Raw genomic sequence first — 24,456 nt, 5'->3', positions numbered from 1 at the left:
ACTCTTCTAGTTTCTGTACCTTTATACATAGACTGTAAAGAAAATTTGCTGCAGTCTTGATAGGAATTGCACTAAACCTACAGATGGATTTGGAGAGAGCAGACTTTACAAGCCGAACCCTCTGATCTGCGGATGCAGCAGGCTCTCCGTCTACCCAGCTCCTCGTCCACCGACACTCTCCAGCACTTATTAGATCTGAGCCTGAGCATTATTTGGGGCTTAGTGATTACATTGTGTTTGTAACTTTGGATACCATTTGCTTATTGCTAGGTTACAGAAGCATGACAATGGGTGGGGAAAGAATCTCATATCCTGCTTATCCTGGAGAGTTTACCATCTACTTCTGAGTACTTATTTGGGTGTTTAGTTTGGTTTTTCTTCAAACTACTTGGCATTTCCTACATAGCTAATCATGTTATATGAAAATATGGCAATTTTACATCCTTCTTTCCAACATAACTGTCTCAGAAATAAAAATGATGATGGTGGTGGTGGTGACGACGATATATACCTGATATAAGATAACCCGAAGTAGTTAGAACGTCTCTTACTGTAAATGGAAAGACTACATTAGAAAATAGAGCTAGGGAAAAAGAAGCCAACTCCAAACATTATGTAACTGGTTCAAACGGGTCAAAAACTACTACACTGTAGTATTTTCAGTTACACCACCAACAAACACAGTTTATCTCAGGCAAGTCTGAACTGTGCCCCCTTCATTTGAATTGAAATTTTTCATTGATCTGTGGATAAAATCATATTGTTTAATGTTGACATACAGCTTCAATTACTTTTTCTAGCACATGCCCATCAACAGCATGAAATATTCAACATGTCTTTAGGACAGAGTGTGACTATAGGCTAGCAACTGTGGTTTGTGTAACGATCATCATGTTACAAAATCAAGTAAGTTGAGTTTATTTTGATGTTTCCCTGCACGCCAGTCATCCTAAAATGTTACTGAACAATGAAAGAGCAAAAAGAAAAGAAGAGAAAATTCCGCAGCACCACCTCCAAAACATTCTAATACCGAATAATATTTTGGTCATCGGGTGCCCAAACTTATATCTAATGTAAGAATATTTCCCCAAATATTAGGGAATTTCTCTAAGATCAGCTTGAGGAAAAGCCAACTAGACAAAGCCAAAACTCCCAAGGGGTCATATTTAACTAATTAGGGAGGAGGTGATTAAAATGGAGCTGCTAATTGTTTACTATGCTCTCAGCAGTGGGAGACGGAATTGCACCTCACGTTACTGTCAATCATGCAGTCCTCATTTGTCTGTATTTATCTTTCCCTTTAGGACACTGAAAGGCACACAGAGGTGTAGTCTCCAACACAAGTTAGACGTTCCTCCGAGACAACAGGTTTATAGGGTGTTTAGAGACAGAATTATCTTGTGGTTAGACTTGCTATTAATATGTGTACATTCTGGAGCAAAAAAAAAAAAAGATGCTTGTTTTCACGATTACACTTCCCATTTGCACAGGACAGGTGTTAACCTACGGCAAGACTGAAGGGGCTAGTAAGGGGCCAATTGCACGCAGGATCAGAACAAGTACCAAGTTTGGGGGTTGGTAGAAGAAGAGGCTTAAAATGGTGGTGAGGCAGTATTAGAAGTTGAGCTTGGGGTAACGAGGAATGTGTTTTTGTTTTTGCTTTATTTTGGTTTTGGTATTGTTTAACTCATTGCAAGAATATCATGCAATGATGGGACTTATCACCCCAAAGACTACCTATTCTGAGTTTGGGGAGTCATTCAAGTGATCCAGAGAAAGTAAGTACTGCAAAAATAACTAGGCATAAATCCTTAGTCTGAAAATATTTCTATATTAGAGATGAAACCTAAATTTATTTATGGATAGACTTTAGCTACGCCACCATAGCAGAGACTGCCAGACATTCGCAGCATCCTCTCTCCTCTTATTCCTTGAAGTCTACTGGGTGCTGACTGGCAAGACCAATGGCTGCCTGTGTGCATCTGGATTTCTCCATTCTCTTCTGAGGACAGTTATGGCCACTTCACATTTATTAAAGGAAGAAGCAAGTGACCTCTGAGTACTTCACAATGCTTTGCCTGGATGCTTCCAACTCCATTTTCAAGCTGGACCAGGGCAATGACAGAACAAACCAGGAATCCATAGGTCTGGGCAGCAGAGCAACCATGCTGGGTGTGAGCCCAGGTGAGAGCTCTGACTGGCACATGCTTCCATCCGTGCTCTACAAAGATAGTCACCTATCACCTGTGAAGCTTGCAGTGAGTTATTTAATCCCTCTAAATCTATTTTCTCATCTATAAAACAAAAATCACAACACCTATTTTTTTATATAGTAAGATAAGTAGAAATTCAATTATTAAATCCTGTAACACACACAGTGCTCAGTTGATGGTGGAAGATGCCAGCAAAGATGAAGGTTCCAAGAAGCTCCTTTTGAGGATATGGCAATTCTTACTATGACATCCTACAGGGATAAAGGTACATCTGCTTTGGGGGTATTTCTATGGATAACAATGCATACAAAAAAAAATTGAGGCTATCTTATATTTTGGCCCAAGAAAAGAATTTATATTAAACAGTTGTTTCATTATACTTTATCCAACTTTGCCTCACCTTTAAGTGGTTACTTAATGTGGATATATATTACTAAAAGTTATAGAAACACTAGTTATTGCTGGTGCTTTATTGACTAGATTAGTCCTGTGTTTATATATAATAAAGCTGGGAGAACAGCACATTCCTCCATACTGCCAGATCATCCCACCAGCAAGGCTAGGAAAGAGGCACAAATAAACTGAGATCATCTGCAAGGGGCAAGGGCTCGATGCATGGCGTTCTCTAGGCAAGAGTAGCCAGGATCTGCCTTGTCAGGCACACATTTCCCCCTTTGGATCATGCCTTTGCACATGTACGATGAAACAGTTTACTCTTAGGATTTCTTTGTGACCTTAATATTGTAAAACTGTAGTTGAGATTCTCAACATCAAGATAAAATGGACTGATCTGGGACTTACCCCAGGGCTCTCAGATGGGTTTTACATGTCACATGTTGCATAACAACCACAAGATCACAAAACCCTGCTGAGGCCAGCATCTCTGAAATGGGAGCACAGATCACGTCGCCAGGCTTAACTGCTTCCATCTACCCTGATAATGTCCCGCTGCTTACCATGAGAAGTGAATCACCATAGCGATGGGAAACCTAATCAGATGACAGTGATAAAATGCCGTGTCGCCTATGTATGCTTTTACAACCGTATATCCCGTTACAAACTGCTGGGTTCATGCTTTACTTTGTGAAGGTAGCATATGGACAATATCCATCCAGCAATCCAGACTGCTCTGCCTCTTCTAAGAGGCCCAGAAACAATACACCTGTGTCTATAATGTGGTCAACCTGCTGTACCATCACACAGAACTTCTATCTTAGGAGTCCAGGCCAAAACTTAAGAATTACATACACACAGAAGCAACTGCAGTATCTACAAACATCAATCTACAAATAAAAAAAAAATGCCCCTGGGACGTTGGTTTCAAAGACTCAATGCTTTAGAGCAACAGAAAAACCTCTCAGTGGGGAGGCAGCACACCACTCAGGGTCTTTATTGTTCCACTTCCCTGAATTGTTACTTACAGGTTCCCGGCCATCCATGGCTTCCATCCAGAGCCTACGGTCCTCTTCCGACAATGCCTGCATGGTGATAACCCCTGGCCTACAGAGAAAGGAAAGACATAGACATGACCCCAGTGCCACACAAGACACACTAGCAGAAGGAAACATTTGAGAAATACCTCCTTATCAGAGTGAGAGGCTGAGGCCAACTGCACTAGGAGAGGCACAGCCAGCTCCACACGTCCTTTGCAGTATACCCGTCTCTCTCAGAGGGACAGGAGAGAGAGGCAGAGGACATAAATTATTAACTCCCTGGTCCTGTTAGAGCTGCTTTGCTCCTTGGTCTGTAACCCATTTTCTTAACAGGGAGTTTTACTTAAAGAGGAAATGCAGAAAGTATTTCCTAAAGTGAACTGAGTTGACTCTGGATAAAAAGAGACATATCCATTTTGAATACTTCATATTCCTTGGTATCAAATCCAATGCTTCTAAACTGCTTTCATCACCAAATTTTATGAAGTGACTTGGCTTGGCAATTACAATTAGACTGAATGTATGTAAATTTTCATGACTGCCCACAAGCCAGGAGCTGAGTGCTGCACAGGTGTTCACTTTTCATGCTCTCATTGAAATCTACTTGCTCTCCGCAATGAGCATAAGCCCTCAGGACAGTCCACACAGCATCAAACCCTGCCTGCTTTACAAATGGCACTCCCCACAGATAGCCTGGGCAATAAAATGACACACACTCCTGAAGGCAGGGCATCTTTAGTCGGCATTGGTCCCACGATACCCACAAACCTCTTCCCCTCCAAACACATGTGCATTCTGTTGAAACAATTTAATGTCTATCAAACTGATAAAGAGCACGAAAATGCTCAAAACTCATAGTACCAAAGGATCCCACCTCTAGTTAAGGAGTTTGGACAACAGATGGCTCCTGGAAGGAGTCCCACCTATGCAGCTCACATGATGAGCTCCCTGTAGATTAAATGGTCAGCCCTAAACCATGCACACAATGACAGCACTCAGTGGGATTAAAATGCATACAGTAAGTTGTCAGAGAAAAGTAGATGGGGGAGAGGGGATATGAAAGGGCCCGGGGTAGGGGAAGGTAGAAGGATGAATTTGATCAAAACACATTGTGTACATGTATAAATTCCTCAAACAAAAAATTAAAAATATAGTTTAAGAATAGCTCCTTTAAACCCTCATCTTCCAAACTTAGAAATCCTGAAAGACACAGAGAGATCCACTGATCAAGAACTAAGGTCAAATTGCCCTCTGTGCCCACATGCATTCAGTGTGGTACTAAACCACCCAAGACAGGGATCAAGGCACGTGGCACATTCATGCCCATCCCCATCATCTCTGTTCAATCAATAGGATGCACCTATATATGTTTAAACATACGGTTGTGCCTTTTCACCCACCATCCCTCAGCGCCGCCCACACTACACTCTGCAGAGCTGTAACAGTGAAAGTACAAAGGGGGGAAACTTCAAGGAGGATGAGGTGGGAGGGGCTGGGAAGAAGAAAGAGGAGTAGGAGAAAGGCGGAGACAGACAGAAGGGTAGGAATATGAGGGTTAGAATAGGTGGGGGTTGAGGATTGAAGACACTAATTCCTGAGAAGGAAGTCATTCCTTAAAGTCACACTCGGTACCAGCACTGTAAGAGAGGCGTAAGTAAAAGACAGACAAGTCCTCTCCCAGGCATCTGCTGGGCTTCTCCCTCCCTGGTCTCAGACCCAAATGCCCTTTCTCACCAGCAGCCCATTTGTGCCACACTCCTCATGTAGCTGTGGCTCCACAGAACCGAGCCTGTGGCCTGGAGGCAGAGCAGCTTTGATGTTCCCTTTCCACCTTTCCCAACCAAGCACACCACGCTGTGAAATCCACACCCTAGGAAGCCACAGCCTGCTGCAAAGTCCTCAAGGCTCTGGCTTTCCTCCTCTGGGGGTTGCTGTACTTGCTTTGTTTGTTTTGGTTTGTTTGCTGGTACTACCTGCTTGAGTCCAGCAATCCATCTCTTAAAAAATAAATGTAGATCCCAGCCCAAGCCCACCCTACTGAAGCTGAACTTCCGGGCAGGGCCTGGGAAAACAAGAGTTAAAGCAACTCTCTCCTGATGATCCAGTGTGTGGCTATATTTAAGGCCCACACCCTTGTCCATCCTCACCCTTGTCCTTCTGGGTCCCCCTGCACTGTGGTACTAACACCCTCCTCTCTCCCCTGGGAGTCAAGCAGCCAACACACCTCCAATGCCTCCCCTGCAGAAACAATTTACAGCTCAAGAACGGCCCAAACACCAAGAGTGCAGAGGTACCGCAGATGTCACGTCAACTTCGTGGCCTATGGCGTGATATTTCCACCCAAAGCCACCAAGAGGAAGTTCAGAAAAGACTCTGAGGCTGTAAAGGGAGGGCCATTGGGCCTTTGTAACCAGGGAAGTCAACATGACTTGTTTTCACTTCAAAAAGATAGATCAAAATACAAACTATTTTCCACATGTGGTCTTGCCACCTTTGCATAGAGGGCTACACCATGGGAGAGAGATGGTGAATAAAGCGGGTATAACACATTTAGTTATAATTCGATTCCCCAAATTCAAACAATTTTCTCAGCTTCACGTATGTATATCTGGATAAAGAACTATACTTCTTAGGCAGAAATACTCATATTTTTCCTTTATTAAATTAAAAAATACTAATGCAAATTCTACATGTGACATTCATAAGAAGCCAAGATAAAAGGGTCAACTTTATTTTGAAATCAAATGATAACGTCTCATAGTTAATTTCTCAAGTCCTTAGATTAGTAACATATCTCAAAACAAAATAAAACAAGAAAAACCTTCCATGATGTGACACTTTGCCTATCAGTAAACTTTCAAACTTTGCAACTCTTTCAACCTCTGACAGCATGTCTAATTAGTTCGTGCTTGGGATGTGCGTCAGCTTTTCACAGCAAAAATGAGGGAGTGAGGGAGAAGGGAGGGGAACACGAAGGGAAATATAAAACCATGACAGAGAAATGGAGTATAGGACTGAACTCTTCCTGGTTCTACACTGCACCGTGATCCGGAAAAACTGGGCTATAAGGACAACAGTTTAGCCCAGCACAGTGCTGTCGCCTGCTGCACTAAGCACTCTGTAATTTGTCTATACTTCATGCCAAGGCATGAGGAAAGTACATTCTCACTACTCCCATTGAAAAGACATGAAAACCAAGACTGAGAGCTAAGAACTGTGTCCCTGAGGGCAGCCAGCAAGTGACAGGGCTAGTCCATGACCACAGTCCAACTCCTAACCCTGACAAGTGATGCCAGCCAAACGTGGAGGCGTCAGAGCCCCCAGGGAACCTGTGTGTACTACCCAGTCCCTCTGGCATCCAAACTGACCAAGAATCCCCGCAGCTCCTTAAAGAGCTCCTGCATGGAATCAGATGTGACAGAATGATAAATGGCTCTGCAAACCCGAAATGCTTCATAAATATTCTTCTTCCCACAAGCATCTGCCAAGGCTCTCCCTCAGAAGGCAGTCACACACATGATTGGCATGACTTCCACAGCAGCGGTCCTTCACGTCACTTCCCCTCGAGACAGTCAAGTGAAGGAAAGGCAATGATTTTTTAAAAAAACAAAACAAAAACAAAAAAAAAAAAAAAAAAAAAAACAGAAAAAAGCAGGTGCTGTTAGCAAAAAGTTTCTGCTGTGAGATTGTGGCCCCTAAAACTTTCGGGGAAGCTACACGCATGAAGTCTCACCAGTATGGCTGCCTAAACAAGACCTGAACAAGGACAGAACCAGCAAACATGTCAACATTTTATGGACTGAGCAGATTGTATTTATATATTTAAGAAATGTGTGTGTGTGCACGCACATGTGTGTTTGTGTGTGTGTGTGTGTGTGTGTGTGTGTAACAACTACAGGAAAAGAGGCCATGAAATGGGGGAGGGGTGCATGAAAGGGTCTGGAGGGAGAAAAAGGAAAGGAGAAAATGATGTAATGATATAATTTCAAACAATGTTTAAAGAAGCCATCATAAAGAAAATGAGTACTGGTAAGTTAGACCTTACCAAAATAAAGAAGAGACACTTAAGAAAAGCCACTATTACGAGAATGAAAGGGCAGAGGCCAAGGGTATGGCTGAGTCAGGAGGGTGTCTAGATGTATGCGGTTCTGAGCTGCATAAACCAGACACAATGGAGCACAGCTGCACAGCTGCCACAGGGGACAGAGAGGCAGAAGAACCAGCTCAAAGTCACCTTCAGTGACTTCAAGGCCAGCCTGTGCTATGTGGGTCCCTGTCTCAAAAAAATATATCACAAATCAAAAAATTGAGAATAAAAGTGAAAGAAATATTTTAATATATATTTCCAACAAGACTCATATTCCAGATATGTGAAGAATACTGACAAACGGAGAAACTTAACAACAAAAATCTTAATAGTGACTTCATAAAAGAGTATATATCTCTAAAGGCTGGAGAGTTGGCTCAGCAGTTAAGGGAGCGTGCTGTTCTTCAGACAACTTCAGCTCAGTTCATAGCACCTATGTCAGGCAGCTCACGACTGTCTTTAACTCCAGCTCCACAGGATCCAATGCTCTCTTCTGGCCTCCATACTTACATACACATGGCATGCACACACACACACACACACACACACAGAGAGAGAGAGAGAGAGAATGAGAAAGGGAGAAGGGAGATCCAAATGGCCAAAACCCTTACAAAGTAGACATCAAATGAGTCCTCATTGAGGAAATGTAATTTAAAAACAGAATGAGCTACATCCAGCACCTCCTGAATGATGAACATTTTATTCATAATAACCAAAACAACAGAAATAAAAATGTCTACCACAAATTGTTGTCTATCTAAATGCCGGGACACCACATGAGAACAACTGAAAACAGCAACTAGCGCTGCACAGAGCAGCAGGTAGGGATGTCAGAGTGGCGGCGAGGAAAGGCCTACAGACCGGATGACTACACCTGCACTGAAAACACTCGCACACGTCAGAAACGTGATTCTGCCTCCAAGAAGGAGTATGGCAGTGTCTGGGGAAGGGTACGAGTGAAACTTCAAGGACAGAAATGTTCATCTTGATCTGGGTCTTTGTATGTGTGTGTGAGAGCATATATGTGTGTAAAAAGTCTTCAAAACAAAGACTTGAGATATGAACACTTTGTGGTGATGCAATTAAGAACTTGTTTTAAATGCCCAAGAGGTATAACCTCTTGACGACACCTAAGCCTCCCTACTATTCCAGATGTGTGACTCTGGAGGACCAGCAACCGTACTCTTCTCTGCTGGACGTGTGACCTGCACTTTCAAGAAAGCAAAGCAGAGAAGTTCGATTGCTTTTCTCTGGGGTTGGCAAGGGTTACACCTCTGGCCACGTTACAAACTTGAAGCAAGAAGTGCATCACACATTTCCAAAAACGTAGTCATTAGCACAAGGGGAAATGAGGGAGGATAGGTAGTGTGGGGTACAACAAAGCAGTGACTGGAGAAGGGCAGGAGAACAGTTTAAAGGGAAGAAGCAATGTGTTGGTGCTACAGCCCACCTAACCGCCAATACCTTCATACCAAAATCACACCTCTGCCACAACCATCAGGATGAAGGAAAATACCAGCTCTGACATCATGGCTATTTCCTTTTTCCTCCCCAGTAAAAGCTTCAAAGTGGACTGCTACTCCCTTTTAAAACTAATGTCTGGTAACTGATAAGGACAGAGAAAGGAAGTCTCCCAGCAAATACTAGAAACTCCAGTCACCAGATGAGAGAGGGTGCAAACAAGTTTAAAAATCTTTTCTAGAACCTGGCGCTAAAATTCTCCCCCAAAGTCAGCATTCTTCGCCGTGAGTATGTCACGAGTGCTGCACTACAGCAGCCTGAGGAGCACGAACAAGGATCTACAGGTTTTCTCGACACTCACACCACAAGAAAGATGCGTAAACAGAAACAAGCAGCAAGAGAAAAAAATTGTGGGGAGGGAAAAGAGGGCACAGGAGGTGGGAGGTGAGAGCGGTCTGTGCAGAGTATGAATGTGTGAAATCCCTAAAAATGACCAACAATAATAAAACAAAAATAGTCCTCATCTATCTCAAGGAAAGCTGCTACCAATCACTACACTTTTTCCAATGCTAGCTCCCGAAAAAAGCACAGAAAGCAACACACCTTTCTGCAGTTGTTCTGGTTAGGTTTCTACTGATGAGCTGAAGAACAGGGCCAAAGAAAGCTTAGGGAAGAAAGGGCTCATTTTGCTTACAGGGTCACACTCTACCATCAGGGGAAGTCAAGAGTAGAACTCAAGGCAGGAACCTGGTGACAGGAACTGAAACAGAGACTGTGAAGGAAAGACGCCTATTGACTTGCTCAGCTTACTCTTGTGCACCATCCAGGACCAAAAGTGGCACCAGACACAGTGATCTGGGTCCTCCCACATCTATCACTGATCAGAAAAACGCCCTATAGACTTGCCTATAGGATAATCTGATGGACACATTTTCTCAACTGAGGTTCCTCTCCCCAGATAACTCAAGCCAGTGTAAAGCTGACAAAAACAAAAAAACAAACAAACAAGCAAACAAAAAACCCACCTCAATATTGTAAGAAAATATTACAATCAGAAAGCTGGGACCACAGTCCTCTACTCAGCCGAGAAATCAAAAGGACAACCGGGGCTGAATCTGGGGTTCCTCGACAGCTTTCTAGTTCTAATCTTATTCATGAATCAGAGTCAACAATAGTGATCTCAGTGGTTTGGCAATTTACCCACTTCCTATTGGACAAGGAAATGCTAGGACTGACTCCGCCCCACTGAAACAAATACAATCAGAACATCACAGTACCGGCCTCTCTAAATCAACCTCCAAAGAGCTAGGCCTTACTCATTCATAAGACAAAATCTCCACCCGGCAATAGATCACTTCTGACTCCCACCCACACCACTGTACATTTAAGGGTCAAGTCGACCGTGAAAGGATCACAGTACCTACAGAAGCCTGTGTGTGAAATGTGTGCCACTATGCTCTTGGAAGATGGGAAAGTGAAGGCTTGGGGAATGGGCTTTCTATTCCTGGGTAAAGAGGGTTTGTCAGATGCCAGAAAGAGGAAGCACTGCTGGGAAAACTGTTTCTTGATACTCCCTGTACAATGAGAAGGGTTCAGTGTTTGTTCAGATATGGCCAAAGCCAAGAAGAACAACCTTAGAGAATAGCATCCGACCCATGTCTGCTTATAGAAAGCAGGGAAGTAGGGAGCTGGAGAGATGGATCAGTGGTTAAGAACATTGGCTGCTCTTCCAGAGGACCGGAGTTCAATTCCCAACAACCAAATGGTGGCTCACAACCATTCATAATGAAATCTCGTGCCCTCTTCTGGCATGCAGGCACACATACAGGCAGAACACTATGGAAGGAAGGAAGGGAGGGAGGGACGGAGGGAGGGAGGGAGGGAGGGAGGGAGGGAGGGAGGGAGGGAGGAAGGAAGGAAGGAAGGAAGGAAGGAAGGAAGGAAGGAAGGAAGGAAGGAAGGAAGAAGGCAGGCAGGCAGGCAGGCAGGCAGGCAGGCAGGCAGGCAGGCAAGCAGGCAGGCAGTGGTGGCGCACGCCTTTAATCCCAGCACTCAGAGGCAGGGCAGATCTCTGTGAGTTCAAGGCCAGCCTGATTTATAGAGCTAGTTTAGGACAGCCAGGGCAAGAAAAAAGAAAGGGAGGGACGGAGGGAGGGAGGGAGGGAGGGAAGGAGGGAGGGAGGGAGGGAGGGAGGGAGGGAGGTAGGGAGGGAGGGAGGGAGGGAGGGAGGAAGGGAGGGAAGAAGAGAAAGCAAGCAGGTAAGTTATCAAGAGAAGGAAACTAGGCAAGACACTCTATTGCCTAAGGAATATATACTTGGGCTCCTTATTACCTCTGCATATTTACTTATGAGTGGAGGCCCAGGCATATAAAGAAAGAGCAGTGCAAGCCCAGGTCCCAGGCAGCTGCCACCCATCAGGTATTATTATGGTGACCTGGGTGAAGCTCGGGTGAGGGGAACCAGATGTCATGAACTGGTGACTCCCACATATAGCTAAGATGTATTGCTTATTACATGCCAAACACTGTGCTCAGAACTTCATTTCAATTATCATGTATTTCTCACAAAAAAAAAAAACATATGAATTGAATGCTACTATAGGTCTCCCTTTAATTTCTTCAGTCATTTATTTGCTTGGGTTTTTTTTTTTAATTTGCTTATTGTCTGGGGATTAAACTCAGGGCCTCATGCATGTTAGGCAAGCATCCTACCACGGAGCTACATCTCCTGTCCTTTGGGACTTTCAAAAAGTGAAAAACGCCGCATTGTTATTAAGAGTTAAATCTGCTATTGCTTCCAGGTAGGCCAGAGACTAAAACAAGACCTACCTTTACCATAATGCTGTAGTGACCTTATCTGGAGGGAGCATATGTGTCCTAGAGTCTGAGGAGACTATCAACTTGGAGAGAGGAAGGGAGTACACCTCCCTCCACACGCACCCTCAGATGTTGTCCTAAGCAGCTTCGAATCAATTATTCAGAAAGAATCTGATTCTAATGAATGGATGAATCATTATCAACTAAAGCCTACAGCACCAACCTCTTGGGAGGGAAGGTCTCAGAATAAGCAGGACCCTGACAATAATAACAGCCTAAAGAGTAAATACTGACAACCCCATCAGGTAATTTCATGCAGTTATTTTAAGAGAGAATAAGTTCATAAAACACCAGACAAATTTCTGGCAAACTACACTGTATGGCCCAGGAATGTAACTGATAGTGACTTCTAAGTAAGCACCATGTGCCAGCCACAGCAATGGGCACCGGGAGAAAACACTACTAATAGATGGGATGAGTGCAGCACAGGGACAATCCAAATCCCCGCTACTGCTACTGACTCCAAACTAAGAAAATCTCTCCTTGGGTTCATCTGCCTGCTGCCCACACACATGCCGTTTGTACTCTTCCGGCTCCCGATAAACAGAACAAGTGGAATTTACTGGTTCAACTGTTCTCTTTGGGGGGATTTATGTAATAACAAAATTTTGGTGTTGTTTTAAATCCTATGTTCAGAAACTGGCAGATAAATAAATGAGTGCACTCACCCACAAAGCAACGAATTTCACCGCACTGATTAGAGAACAGAAATGAGGTTATGTAGGTCCCCCTCCTAAATACTCCATTAACCACCAAAGCCCATTCCTACTTAAAACAGGTTCAAATAGCCAACACTCTCGCTTAATCAGAAGCCAAAGAAACACCCCTAAAACTTCAGTAAACTCTGAATTTGTGAATTGAAGAGTTCAAGAACTTCTCCAGCACCTTACTATCCCTGAGAGCCAGGAAGCAATTCAGAAAGAGTGGCACCCCTCCCCCATACCTCTCCCCACCCCCAGCCATGCAGTCAGAGCAGCATAACACCCTCTGAGGAAGGAAAAGCCATTTCCTGCCTGAAAGGTCAATGGCATTGAGACCAGCGCTCCAACCGAAGGGGCAGGAAGGCAAAGTCAAATAGCATTTCAAACAAGCAGTGAGGCGGGGAGGGGCGGGAAGCGCGAGACCAGGAAAAGCAGTTCATCTGCAGGGTGAGATAAAGAAGGCAACCGGGAGGAGAGGCCTGGTTCTCAGAACAGGCTGGACAGAAGGACAAGTCTGCTGCCCCTGCAGACATCATCCCGAAGCAAAGAGCTTGGCACCTCAGTTCAGCAGCTGAGCCGCAATGTTTAAAGAGGCCTGACTAACTGGGCAGGCTTGCTGTTGCCAGAAAGGAGGTATGAGCGGTCCGTGAAAGGGTGAAAGGAAGGAACTTCTAGAGGAAGAATGAGTCACTGAGAACACTCTTTGCCTGGAGTCGTAATACTCATACACATGGTAGCTTCTACAGAAACCACACACCCAGCTGACTTTGAATTATCAATGTCTCAATGACAACCACCGTTCAACCGAACCTGAGCACAACCAACGCACATACAAAACTGCCACCTAGAGGCTGAACGGTCAAATAGTCTGTTATGTAAGATCCTCTTCGGAAAATACACCATCTCAAGAGTCACACAATTCCACAAAGACACACGAACCAACCCATTCACATGCTCCTACCGAGCTAGAACATAAATTGTCTACATTTAAAATTAGTATGGTTTCCTGGGGAGATCATAAGCTGAATGTGGACATAAAACCTTCTCTTTTGTGGGAATCAAGCTATGAAGCACAGCACGGCGTACAGAATCTCCCCCTAGTGGGCCTTCTTCTCAAGGACCCTTCCTGTGCCTGTACTCATGCTCCTCTCACGTTGCAGATAAATCAGCAACGCGATGAGACAAGCAGCAGCCTTACAGCAAGGCAGGCGGGAGAGCTTTCACCAAAGGTAAGGTTTAGCATAAGGAAAATTAAGCCCCAGAGTTTGGAGCGCAGAAAAACAACAGTGTCAGACATGGGACTCCATCAAAGAGGCATACTGCTTTATGCCATCCTCAGAACCTCCCTGACTCATGCCCATCTTCCTACTACCAGTCGCATGGCCAGTGAGGGTCAGGTCAAACATAGGGCTCCTTCTGTCTTTTATCTAACCTATAATTTGCAGCCTTCTATGAAAACACAACTTAGCAAGATGGTTGCCGACTGACTGGAAGGTACCAATGTTTTTTCAGATCTTCCATAAATATCTGTGCTCTGCTATTCTAGCTTCACCTCCAGTGCCACACCCCAACACAATAGCAAATAATGTGCATGCTTGCTGGAGTTTTAACTTAATTCAGAGCTAACTGATATTCTCCATTTCCGGCACCACAGTCTCAAAGTAAAAAGAGAGAAATCGTATACACATAGTACTCTGTTAAAGACTACGAAAAAAAAATTACGGTTTTCTGTCTCTGAAAGTAAATCATCTGAGATAAACCCAATTAAACAGAAGTATCCAGAACATTCCAGACTGAACAGATAATACAGGATGGCTGTGGGGAAGGAGTGGGCAGAATTGCCGGGGTGGGGGGGTGAGAGCTGAGAATGGTTCTGAAGGGAAGGGAACTCACAACTCTTCAAGCAGCACTTACAGAACTTCCAAACGCACTAAAGAAAATCACGAGAGGCCTCTATGGAAGAAAAACCAATCGATCTCTAAAGCTTCCTGCATGTCTGTCAGAAGAGTCTAAGCAGGGCTTGTGGCACAGGCCTGTGACCTCATGTTCTCAGGGGGCTGAGACAGGAGATGGTGAGCTGGAGGCTGAACCAGTCTGGGCTCCAGCTGTAGTCCCAAGCCCCCCACCCCCACCCCCACCCCAGCATCTCTAGGGAGCTGTCCTTATTGCACTTCTCCGTTTGTCAGTGCTGGGGAGGGGCATGGAACAGACAGAGTTTCTGTTGGCGTCAGATCGTCTTCAGAAAAAATAAAGCATTCTAATGGTTTCCTCTCGCCGAATATAAACATTGCCCCCACACACAACGCTGATTCGCTGAATCAGAAGGCCTTTAGTTTCTATTTCTATTATTTCCCATATGGTCTACTGGCCCATCATGGAAAACATTCGGGAGAAAATAATCTATGTGTCACATCTGTGAGGAATTTCTTTAAAACAAACCAATCCAGGGATGCTGGCAACTGACTACCACTATGAGTCTTCAGCTTAAACAAATATTTTCCCTACATCTGCCCACTAATTTTCATAAGACAATGCACGACGGAGTTAATTATTAAAGTGACTGGACGCGGACACCGGTTAGGATTAATGATCCACATATGACTACCACAAAAGGCTCCTTTCCCATGATGTCCATTTTTAACCCAAGAAGCTTACACTGAAATCTCACAAAAAAAAGGTTGATCTACTTCAAACAAAAAAAAGTTAAATCCAGTCAATTATCAATATAAAATGCAAACTTTCAAAAGGCTGAGTCTGTAGCACAATGATAGAAAAACCCAAAAAAGATAGATTTTTTGTTTGCTTGTTTTTCTTTGTGTAGACTAGGCTTGCCTTGAAAGCATAAAGATCCACCTATCTCTGCCTCACAAATCCTGGGATTAAAGGTGTGCACCACCACTGCCCAGCAGCTTTTGGCTTTTTAAGCTACTAAAAACTGAAGCTATCAATAAAGACAGGACAGGGGAGAAAAGGAGCTAGAATGGGAAAAGGAGAGGGAAGGAGGAGGTGATCATTTAAATGTAACTGGATCAAAGGGAGTGGCGTTATTATGAGGTGTGGCTTTGCTGGAAAAGGCGTGGCCTTGCTGTAGGAAGAGTGTCACGGTGGGAGTGAGCCTTGAGGTCTCCTTTGCTCAAGCTTTGTTCAGTGTGAAGATGCAAAACTTTCACTTCCTTCTCCAGCACCATGTCTGCCTACACACCACCATGCCTCACCATGACAATAATGGACTAAGCGTCTGAACTGTAAGCTAGCCCCAATTAAATGCTTTCCTTTAGAAGAGCTGCCATGGTCACAGCAATAGAAACCCTAAGACAGAGAATAGGGAAAGCAGAGAGTAGGAAAGGTAAGGTGACTGATGCAAATGATCTGTTTTGTGAGGTGGAGTTCGGGGGGGGGGGGGGGGGGGGGTGACATTGGCTACCATTTAAAAGGCCTTGGTGGGATGGGCTTCTGCCTTGCTGACAGGTCCTCCCTGTTCAATACTAGGCTGGTTCCATGGCACCGCTATAATGAAATGCCACAACATAGGAAGGCAGGTGTTGGCCGTGTCGATTCCTGCTGAAGCCCATTGAATCCACTCCATGCCTCCTCTCTCTGGTGCATTGCTCATAGTCAAGTGTTCCTAGACTTGGAGACTATCACCCTGCTCTGTCTTCACATGCATGGGGCATTTCCCTACATGTGTGTCTGTTTCTGGATCTGGAGCCCCTATTGATTAGGGTGCCGGCTACGGGGACTCAGGGCCAACTTCATTTCTTTTCCTGCTATTGTGAGAAAATGTCTTGGACACAAGCAACTTGGGGGAGGCCAAGAGAGTCATTTCAGCTCATAGCCCCAGGTTCAGGTTCCATCTTTGTAGGGAAGTCCCGGCTCCAGAGTGAAGCACAAAGAGCTTTGAAAGCATGCATGCTATGCTCAGCTCACTTTTTGGTTTTATTATACAGTCAAGGACCCAAATATACTTTGAGGCTGACTCTTGCCACATCGATTAACAGCATCAAGACAGTCCCCCACAGGCATGTTCATAAGCCACCCTAATCCAGACCGTCCCTCACTGAAGCTTTTTCCCCAGTGATTCTAGAATGTGTTGAGCTGACAATTTAACCATTAACACAGGGCCTACCCTAACAAGCTCATTGTAACCCGAACCCCACTACTGAGACCCTAATACCACATATTACATGGTATATTTCACATCATTTTTTTCCTAGTCTTGACAATACAAATCACACTTGGCCCTGGATACATTAACAGCTACTACATAACTTTTTATATAGCAGTAGTAGTTGTCTAATCTACCCATAACACACTCAGGGAACATTCCAGTCCTTCTGTTGTTTCTTCTTTCGTATCCATTTCCTAGAAGTTAACTTGCCCTTTGACCTCTACCTCTACAGCACAGCAAGTGAGACGGAGGAATCTAGGGAGGCATCGTCTAAAAAAGCAGACTCTAGCAGCAGCCCCTCCCTGCTGACGGGCACCGGTGAAAAGGACAGGGTGGGAGTCCTCCAGAGAAAGGATCTACACCGCAGAGATAACTGGGCATCAGATACTTAGCAGACAGAAATATTCTTACTTCAGGTCTCTGGCTGTCCAAATATCCAGAAAGGAGCTCAGACTGAACTATAGGAGGATTTCTGGTGCTTAGATAAAAGCCAGCATCCCTCAGGAACTTGTAAAACTGGTTCCCTCTGCCAAAAGGCATTGTTTCCTCTTACATCTGGCAGAAAGGACAAATGGCTACCTGTGGTTGTGATCAAAGCCCATGCCAACCCCAGGCTCCCTTAGTATCAAAAGTACCTGTTACACATTCTAAAGTCTCTACCGGGATTATTCACCCTCCTTATAGCACTATTCTCTGGAGTCTCTGACTTACTCTTTCTCGCTCTGTCTCTGTATCTCTATCTCTTACTATTTCCTTGCTCGCTCTATGCCTTGTTCTCTGTCTTGCTGCTCCACTGTTTCCACCATTCTCTCCACTTCCCTAGCCCTGAACATGTCCAGTCTACTGACCATGCTCAGTCCACTTCTTCTTCTCTCTGCTCTCAAGTCTTCCAGATGCCTCTGGCCATCCTCCCTCTCATATCTACAATAAAAATCGCCCTTAATAATGGAGTAGTCATGTGGACAGTTCTTTACTCTCCCTCACACACACTCAAGTCTCACTTTGTACATATGTGAGCAATCTACAAGCAACTGATGTCAAACAAGAGGGGCAAAAGAAGCTATGGTGAATTATGCCTAATCCATTAAATCCAGGGAGCACTGGAAGGCTTCCTGTTCCTACCGATCCACACCCTCCTCAGGGGAGAGGCAACAGTCTCATTTTGGACCCTTCCCAAAACCATTTGCATCAAGCCACTGAGGAATCAGACAGATTCCAAGGAAAAAAATGGACTCCCTATGTCTACTCTCTATGCTATGTATGAAATATTTACACTTGGCTTACAATTTTAGCCCGCACAGCCCCCTCCCTCCTTTTTCTGTTTTTGAGACAGAGTCTTAATAATAACCCAGGCTGGTCTTGAGTTGCTGTACTTGGGTAACCCTCCAGCATCATCTTCTGAAGAGGCAGTATTATAGGTGGGCACCCCCGCGCCTGGCTTGCAAAGGTGTTATGAGCATGATAAAGGTGGGAAGGCTCGAGGGTGTGTTATCAAGAGTGACAGGAGATGGAGGTGCCACAGAGAGCTTTAACTGTTCCCAGGAAGTCCTCTGAAGACATGGAAAACACTTTAGCTCCCAGAAGCATCATGGACCTTTGTAAAATGCTGTGGCTTTTTTTAAAAATAAGAAGGAGATTACCAGGTATTGCCTGGGTATGGCAGTGAGGTTTAAAGGCCCTGGTGCTAACACTGAAACAGGCTTGAAACAGGCAGCTCAGATAAGAGTCAAACGTGGATTTCACTCAAAGAACCCATTGCCAAGAAAAGTGCCTTAAAGAACTGTAATTCTGTTAAATAAGCCAAGTACCATGGGATGGTGTACCTGAGTGAGAGACATGTAGATCTCAAGGAAAACAGCAAAAGTTATCTGTCCTCTCATCTATCTATCCATCCATCCGTCCATTTGTCTGTCTGTCCATTTATCTTTCATTTTTCTATCCATTCATCTATATTTCTATTCATCTATCTTTCTTTTTCTATACATCTATCTACCTATCTATCTACTTATTTATCTTGCTTCTTTCTCTATAGCCATCTATCTTTCTACTTATTTTTCTTCTTTGTAACCATCTATCATTTTATCCATCTATCTTTTTCTGTCTTTCTTCTTTCTATCCAACTATCTATCTATCCATCTATCCATCCATCCATCCATCCATCCACTCATCAATCCACCCATCCATCCACCCATCCATCCATCCATCCATCTATGTACCTATCTATCTATCTATGGACTTATTAAGCAAGTGACTTGTCTTTCTTGTGTGTACATAAAATAATTACAAGTCTTAAAAATTATTTTAGTAAAATTCCTTTCACCCCAATTCTTATTTAATCATTGTGGTGATTTTTAAAGGAAAAATCCACCATGCACCAGCTACAATGAGGTTGAAGAAACTATCTTCTTTAAATATCTACCGTACCTCCTAGAGACATAGCACACATTCCTGAGCATGGGAGCACTAGCATTAAAGTAAAACCAAACAAACCTAGTGATTCAGTCCTGAGCTAAACAATGGGAGGATGAACTGACCTTCCGCAATGACCTAGCATCCGGTTCAAACTGGACACAGAAGAATGGGATGGGGGACAGGGATAGAAGCCCTGTATCTGAAGGGAAAGGAAAGAAATCCAAATATAGTAATGATTCGTTCCTGAGAAGAATGCCTCAGCCTCACCTGTCCACTGCTTCCACATCAAAGCAAAATCTCTTCTCGATGGAGTCTGTCTTCCGCCGAGTGCAGGATTTGAGAGTGATGGACTCATCTTCTCCCTAGGGAGAAGACACAGACTGTCAGGTCAGGCCAGAAGGCAGGCTCTGCTCCTCTCTAGGACAAACACAGCACACGAGCAGCTTCTCAATCTGTGTGTTCACAACCTGCTGAGACGAAGACTGACCACAGAGCTTCTCAAGCAAGAATCTTCTACAGCTAAGATCTGGACACCCTAATAGGTAGTTACTACAGGTGGAGCATGACCAGAGTTGAAGACAATAGTTCCCTCCTAACTGCGCATCCATGATCTTGGGTTAGTTATCACTACTTCAAGAACTCCTTTCTCAAACAGGACTAAGATCCCTAAGCTGTGCTCACAAGGTACTATGTACCTCTCCATCCCCACAGTACCAATCATAGCAGAAACTATCAAACTATCTGCTAAGGAAGATGAGAAATAAAATGATGCCTTCCCATCAAATCTCATGGGAAGTTTACCAGTCTGTAAGCACCCTAAGGACAGAGACTTGTGGTCTTTGCTTACTACTCTTGTATCTTCTGAGCCCCACTAGGTACTGGATAGGAGCAGTGTTCAACATATAAGTTTTATGATATACAGCATATGATAAACTGCATTGCTTAATGTGTACAATTTGCAACTGTGACATCTGTAGACATCCATGAAGTTATCACTGAATCTGAGAAAAACGTTCCTGCCAAATAGTTTCATGACTTTTGGTGGTCCACCCTCCTCCTAGTTCATCTCCAGCAAACACTGTGTCTGCCTTCTGCTGTTATGGGCTAGTTTTCACCTTCTATAACCTATGCAAATGCAGACACAGAGTAAGCGTCTGGTTCTTCCACTAAACTCGAATACTCTGTGGTTCAACCACAGTGCACATGTCAAGATTGTTTCTTTTTACTGCTGGGTAGTGTGCCACTGTGTGAGTGGAATGTGACAATCATGACACAGTACTGCCTAGAACGCAGAAGGAGCTATCTTCAACTTCTGTCTGTCACTGAGGAATCCATTATTGCTTCTGTTTCTTCTCCTTTTTTCTAAAGAGGAAAGTTCACAAACTTGCCTGCTCTGTTGGCATAAGAAGAAATGTGACTTCAGAAGGTGAATGTAACCACAAGCACACAAGCACAGCCCTAGGAGAGACCATTTGTGTTCGCATAACATACATCTATACCCGCTTACTGAATAGCAAAAATTAGTTTCTCAGCCTGAGATTGACCCTTATCCACTCTGTACGAAGTGTAAGTATGTTAAATAAAAGCTGCAAGAAGTTGCATAGTAATCCCAGCTACTTAGGAGGCTGAGACAGGACTGTCATAAGCTCGAGGGCAGCCTGGGCTATATGAGTTCAAGATTAGTCTAGACAAGTTAGCAAAACCTACCTCAGAACAAAAAGGTTGAGGATCTGGCTCTATAATAAAGTGTTTGTCTAGTATATGGGTGATACCCAGCTTCACAAGGTGGGGGACAGTTTTGGATTAGGGATCTATAGTGGGTCTGGAAAAACAAGACTAAAATTCAACATGGAATCATGGAATCAGTCATGCAAATATTCCCCACCACAAAACCAAGCTTCTTTTTTTTCCTTTTAAATCTGATCTCCCAAGAAACCAGAAGGGCTGGAGAGATGGCTCAACAGTTAAAAGCACTGGCAGCTCTTCCAGTGGTCCTGGGTTCAATTCCCAGTACCCACATGGCAGCTCACAATTGTCTGTAACTCCAGTTCCAATGGGATCTGACACCTTTACATCAATGCACATAAAATAAAGTTAAATAAAACAGAGAAAGAGACAGAGAGAGAAAGACCCTTAAATTAGCTTGTTGTTAACCAACTACTTATTTTTTTACTGTTCACTCTCCTATCTCCTCTTTACAAAAATTATTAATTCATGTTTCCATTGTTTGCCATGTTGGGGAATCAAACATGCAGCCTGCTACATGCTAGGCAAGAGCTCTTCCCTGACCTATACTCCCAGATCAGCGAAAATCAGTTTGAAATGACCAATTATTTTGTACTGTTTCTGAATTCTTCAGCCTTCTAATTTCTACTGCTTGCCTTACCACAATGCTTAAAGCCACTTAAAGAAGGAAGGGTTTATTTTAGCTTATATACTTGTTCGGCTGTATGTGATAGTGAAACCTGACTCTAGAACTAAAAACATAGCCCATTAATATCTTTCAAATAAGTAATTCTAAGTCAGTCCTTTGATAGGCATACTCAGTCAAACATAAGGAATCTGACTCGTTGACACTCAACTAGAGCTCAGATTTAATAGCTACGGCCAGCTTCTATAATGGAAGTGTAGATGAAATGCCACGAGGACAAACTGTGAGTGACATCTATAAAGGACCATCAGACATCAGCACAAAGGAAGAAGAGCCGGGCACAGTGGCGCACACCTTTAATATCAGCACACAGGAGGCAGAGGCAGGCTGACCTCTGTGAGTTCCAAACCAACCTCTTCTTCTTATCAAGCTCCAGGTGAGTCAGGGCTACAGAATGAGACCTTGTCTTTAAAATTAAAATCTGTTTTTAGACCATGAGATTTTGTTCTGAGGAGGCAAGGAAAAAACGGTAAAGATTATCTCCTGAGCTACTTACGGTGCTAAAAAGCAAGAAATTCAATCACTTTAAAACATTATAACTCTGGTATAATGGTTAAGACTGTCAACTTGACAGGATCTAGAATCCTCTGAGCATGCCCTTGAGGGATTAACTTGATTTAAGGTGGGGTGACCCACCCTAAATAGAGACAGTACCATTCCATGGGCTGGGGTCTCTGCAGAACAAAAAAAAAATGGAGGAAGGAAAAAAGAGGAGGGAGAAGGGAAGAGAAGGAGGAGGAGGAGGAGGAGAAAAAGAAAACTGAGCATCAGTATTTGGGGCTTCCTGATGTGGGAGTTCCCTATGTATGCTGTGAATATGTTTTATTGTCATTGGTTAATAAAGAACCTGCTTTGGCCTATGGCAAAGCAGAATATAGCAAGGCAGGAAATCCAAGCAGAGATAGAGAAGGATAGAAGGCAGAGTCAGGCAGATGTCATGTAGCTGCTGAAGGAGAAAGATGCCAGAACCTTACTGGTAGGCCACAGCCTCATGGTGATACATAAAATAATAGAAATGGGTTAATTTAAAGATATAAGAGCTAGCTAGAAATATGCCGGAGTCATTGGCCAAATTGTTCTAATTAAGATAGTTTCTGTGTGGTTATTTGGGTCTGAATGGCTGGAAAATGAACACAGCCTCCATTTACAGCTACCTGCTTCTTAACTATGGGTACAGTAGACCTGGCACCTCCTGCTTCTGCTGGCACACATCCCCTGCTATGGTGGGATGGATCTCCTGAAATATAAGCTAAAATAAACCCTTCCTTCTTTAAGTGGCTTCTGTCAGCAGATGAAAGGGCTCTGTAGTCAGGGTCCAGGGAGACTGGGAGGAACAAAAGGGAAGCAGGCATAGGTAGAAGCTCATAGGCAACAAAGACTGGGAAGAATCAAGTCAAGTGTAGGAGGACACCATACTCACTACACTGGGGACAAACAACAGTACCAACACATCACATGACTTCTCTGTCCCAACTGTGAGGACATCCTCTCCTTTTCCTTCACTAGAACTTAGGGAATGGTGGCATCATGAAAAGATTTGGCTTCAGAAGCAGGAGGTTCTATCTCCAGATTGAGAGTTTAATATACTCACTCTGAAACTCAGGTATAAAAACTTAGAAGTAACTTGATCTCTCTGATCCCCAGTTTCTTCCTTAGTGAAAAAGAAAAGCCAGATCAAATGGTACAACACAAGATAATGAGAGTAAAGACCACTACAAAGGAGAGCATAAATATAACCAGTTATGGTTTGGAAAATGACTTCTTAGAGTAGCAGGTTCCTTAAGGAAGCCCTTCTCAGGTTTTGCCTGACACGCATGGACTCAACAACCCACTGAGGTACTCTATGAGATCTTGCAGAAGTCCTTGGAAACCCAAACACCAACCACTGTATGGAACTCCACCCTTTACTGACAAGGGTAATAAGAAAGGAACTGTGAAATACAACTGAGTTCATTAAAGACTGGGAAACATATAAGAAGTCCTGAAGCAAAGCCTGTGGAGAGAAATAATGTAGTCAGATGATTTCTAGGACGTGCAATAGGAAGAAAAGGACTATGGCCCATTCCAAACAAAGAGGGCTTGCTTCTATGAAAGCTAGGGGACATGCAATAACTTAGGTATAATTTGTAATATTCTCTTCTAACTCTGTTAACATATGTGTTTTCCTGAAATTATTTGTAAATCAATATCACCTCTGCTTTAAAAAAAAAAAAGAAAGAAAAATAATTAAAAGGGCTTTCTTTGTGCTTGAATACAAGGAAGGAACAGAGATGCTGATAAAACTTTTTGTTGTCACTCAAGTAAGAGATCCAGGAAGAAAAGCTGGAGTTGAAGAGCAAAGAGCACAGCACAAGCCCGGCCCAGGCATGCCCAGTCTCTGTGCTCTCCCTACTTGTGCGCTTGAATGCTCTCCAACATTAACTCAACATGGTACACAAAAATGTCCATAGAAGGCCAGCGTGAGGGCTAGCAAAGAACTAACTTACCAAAATATTAGACACAACTGAAAAAAATACTTAAACCAAAGATAGAACCAGAGAAATGACTCAAAATATATTCCAGATATTCAAAAAGATTAAAAACATTCAGGCTGAGAATGGAGGCAGAGGCAAAAGAACCATGAGGGCTGGAGGTCAGTCTGACTACACTTGAGTTCCAAGTTAGCCTAGCTT

At 43.7% G+C, this 24,456-nt stretch overlaps 1 protein-coding gene across 4 annotated transcripts in view; it reads right to left on the bottom strand.

Annotated features, from left to right (window-relative positions):
- The window catches only part of Arhgap26 (Rho GTPase activating protein 26), a 394,170-nt gene that overhangs the window by 233,462 nt on the left and 136,252 nt on the right, over nt 1–24,456 (bottom strand). For all 4 annotated transcript variants that reach the window (XM_038329860.2, XM_038329861.2, XM_038329863.2 and 1 more), the window contains exons 10-11: nt 19,621–19,715; nt 3,635–3,713 (exon numbers count right to left, since the gene is read on the bottom strand). In XM_038329860.2, the coding sequence (XP_038185788.1) occupies nt 3,635–3,713; nt 19,621–19,715 (174 nt within the window). The remainder of the gene's footprint in view (nt 1–3,634; nt 3,714–19,620; nt 19,716–24,456) is intronic.

Source organism: Arvicola amphibius, chromosome 5 (genome assembly GCF_903992535.2).
Source record: "Arvicola amphibius chromosome 5, mArvAmp1.2, whole genome shotgun sequence".
NCBI classification, from domain to species: Eukaryota; Metazoa; Chordata; class Mammalia; order Rodentia; family Cricetidae; genus Arvicola; species Arvicola amphibius.
This window is presented reverse-complemented; position numbering and strand designations above follow the sequence as displayed.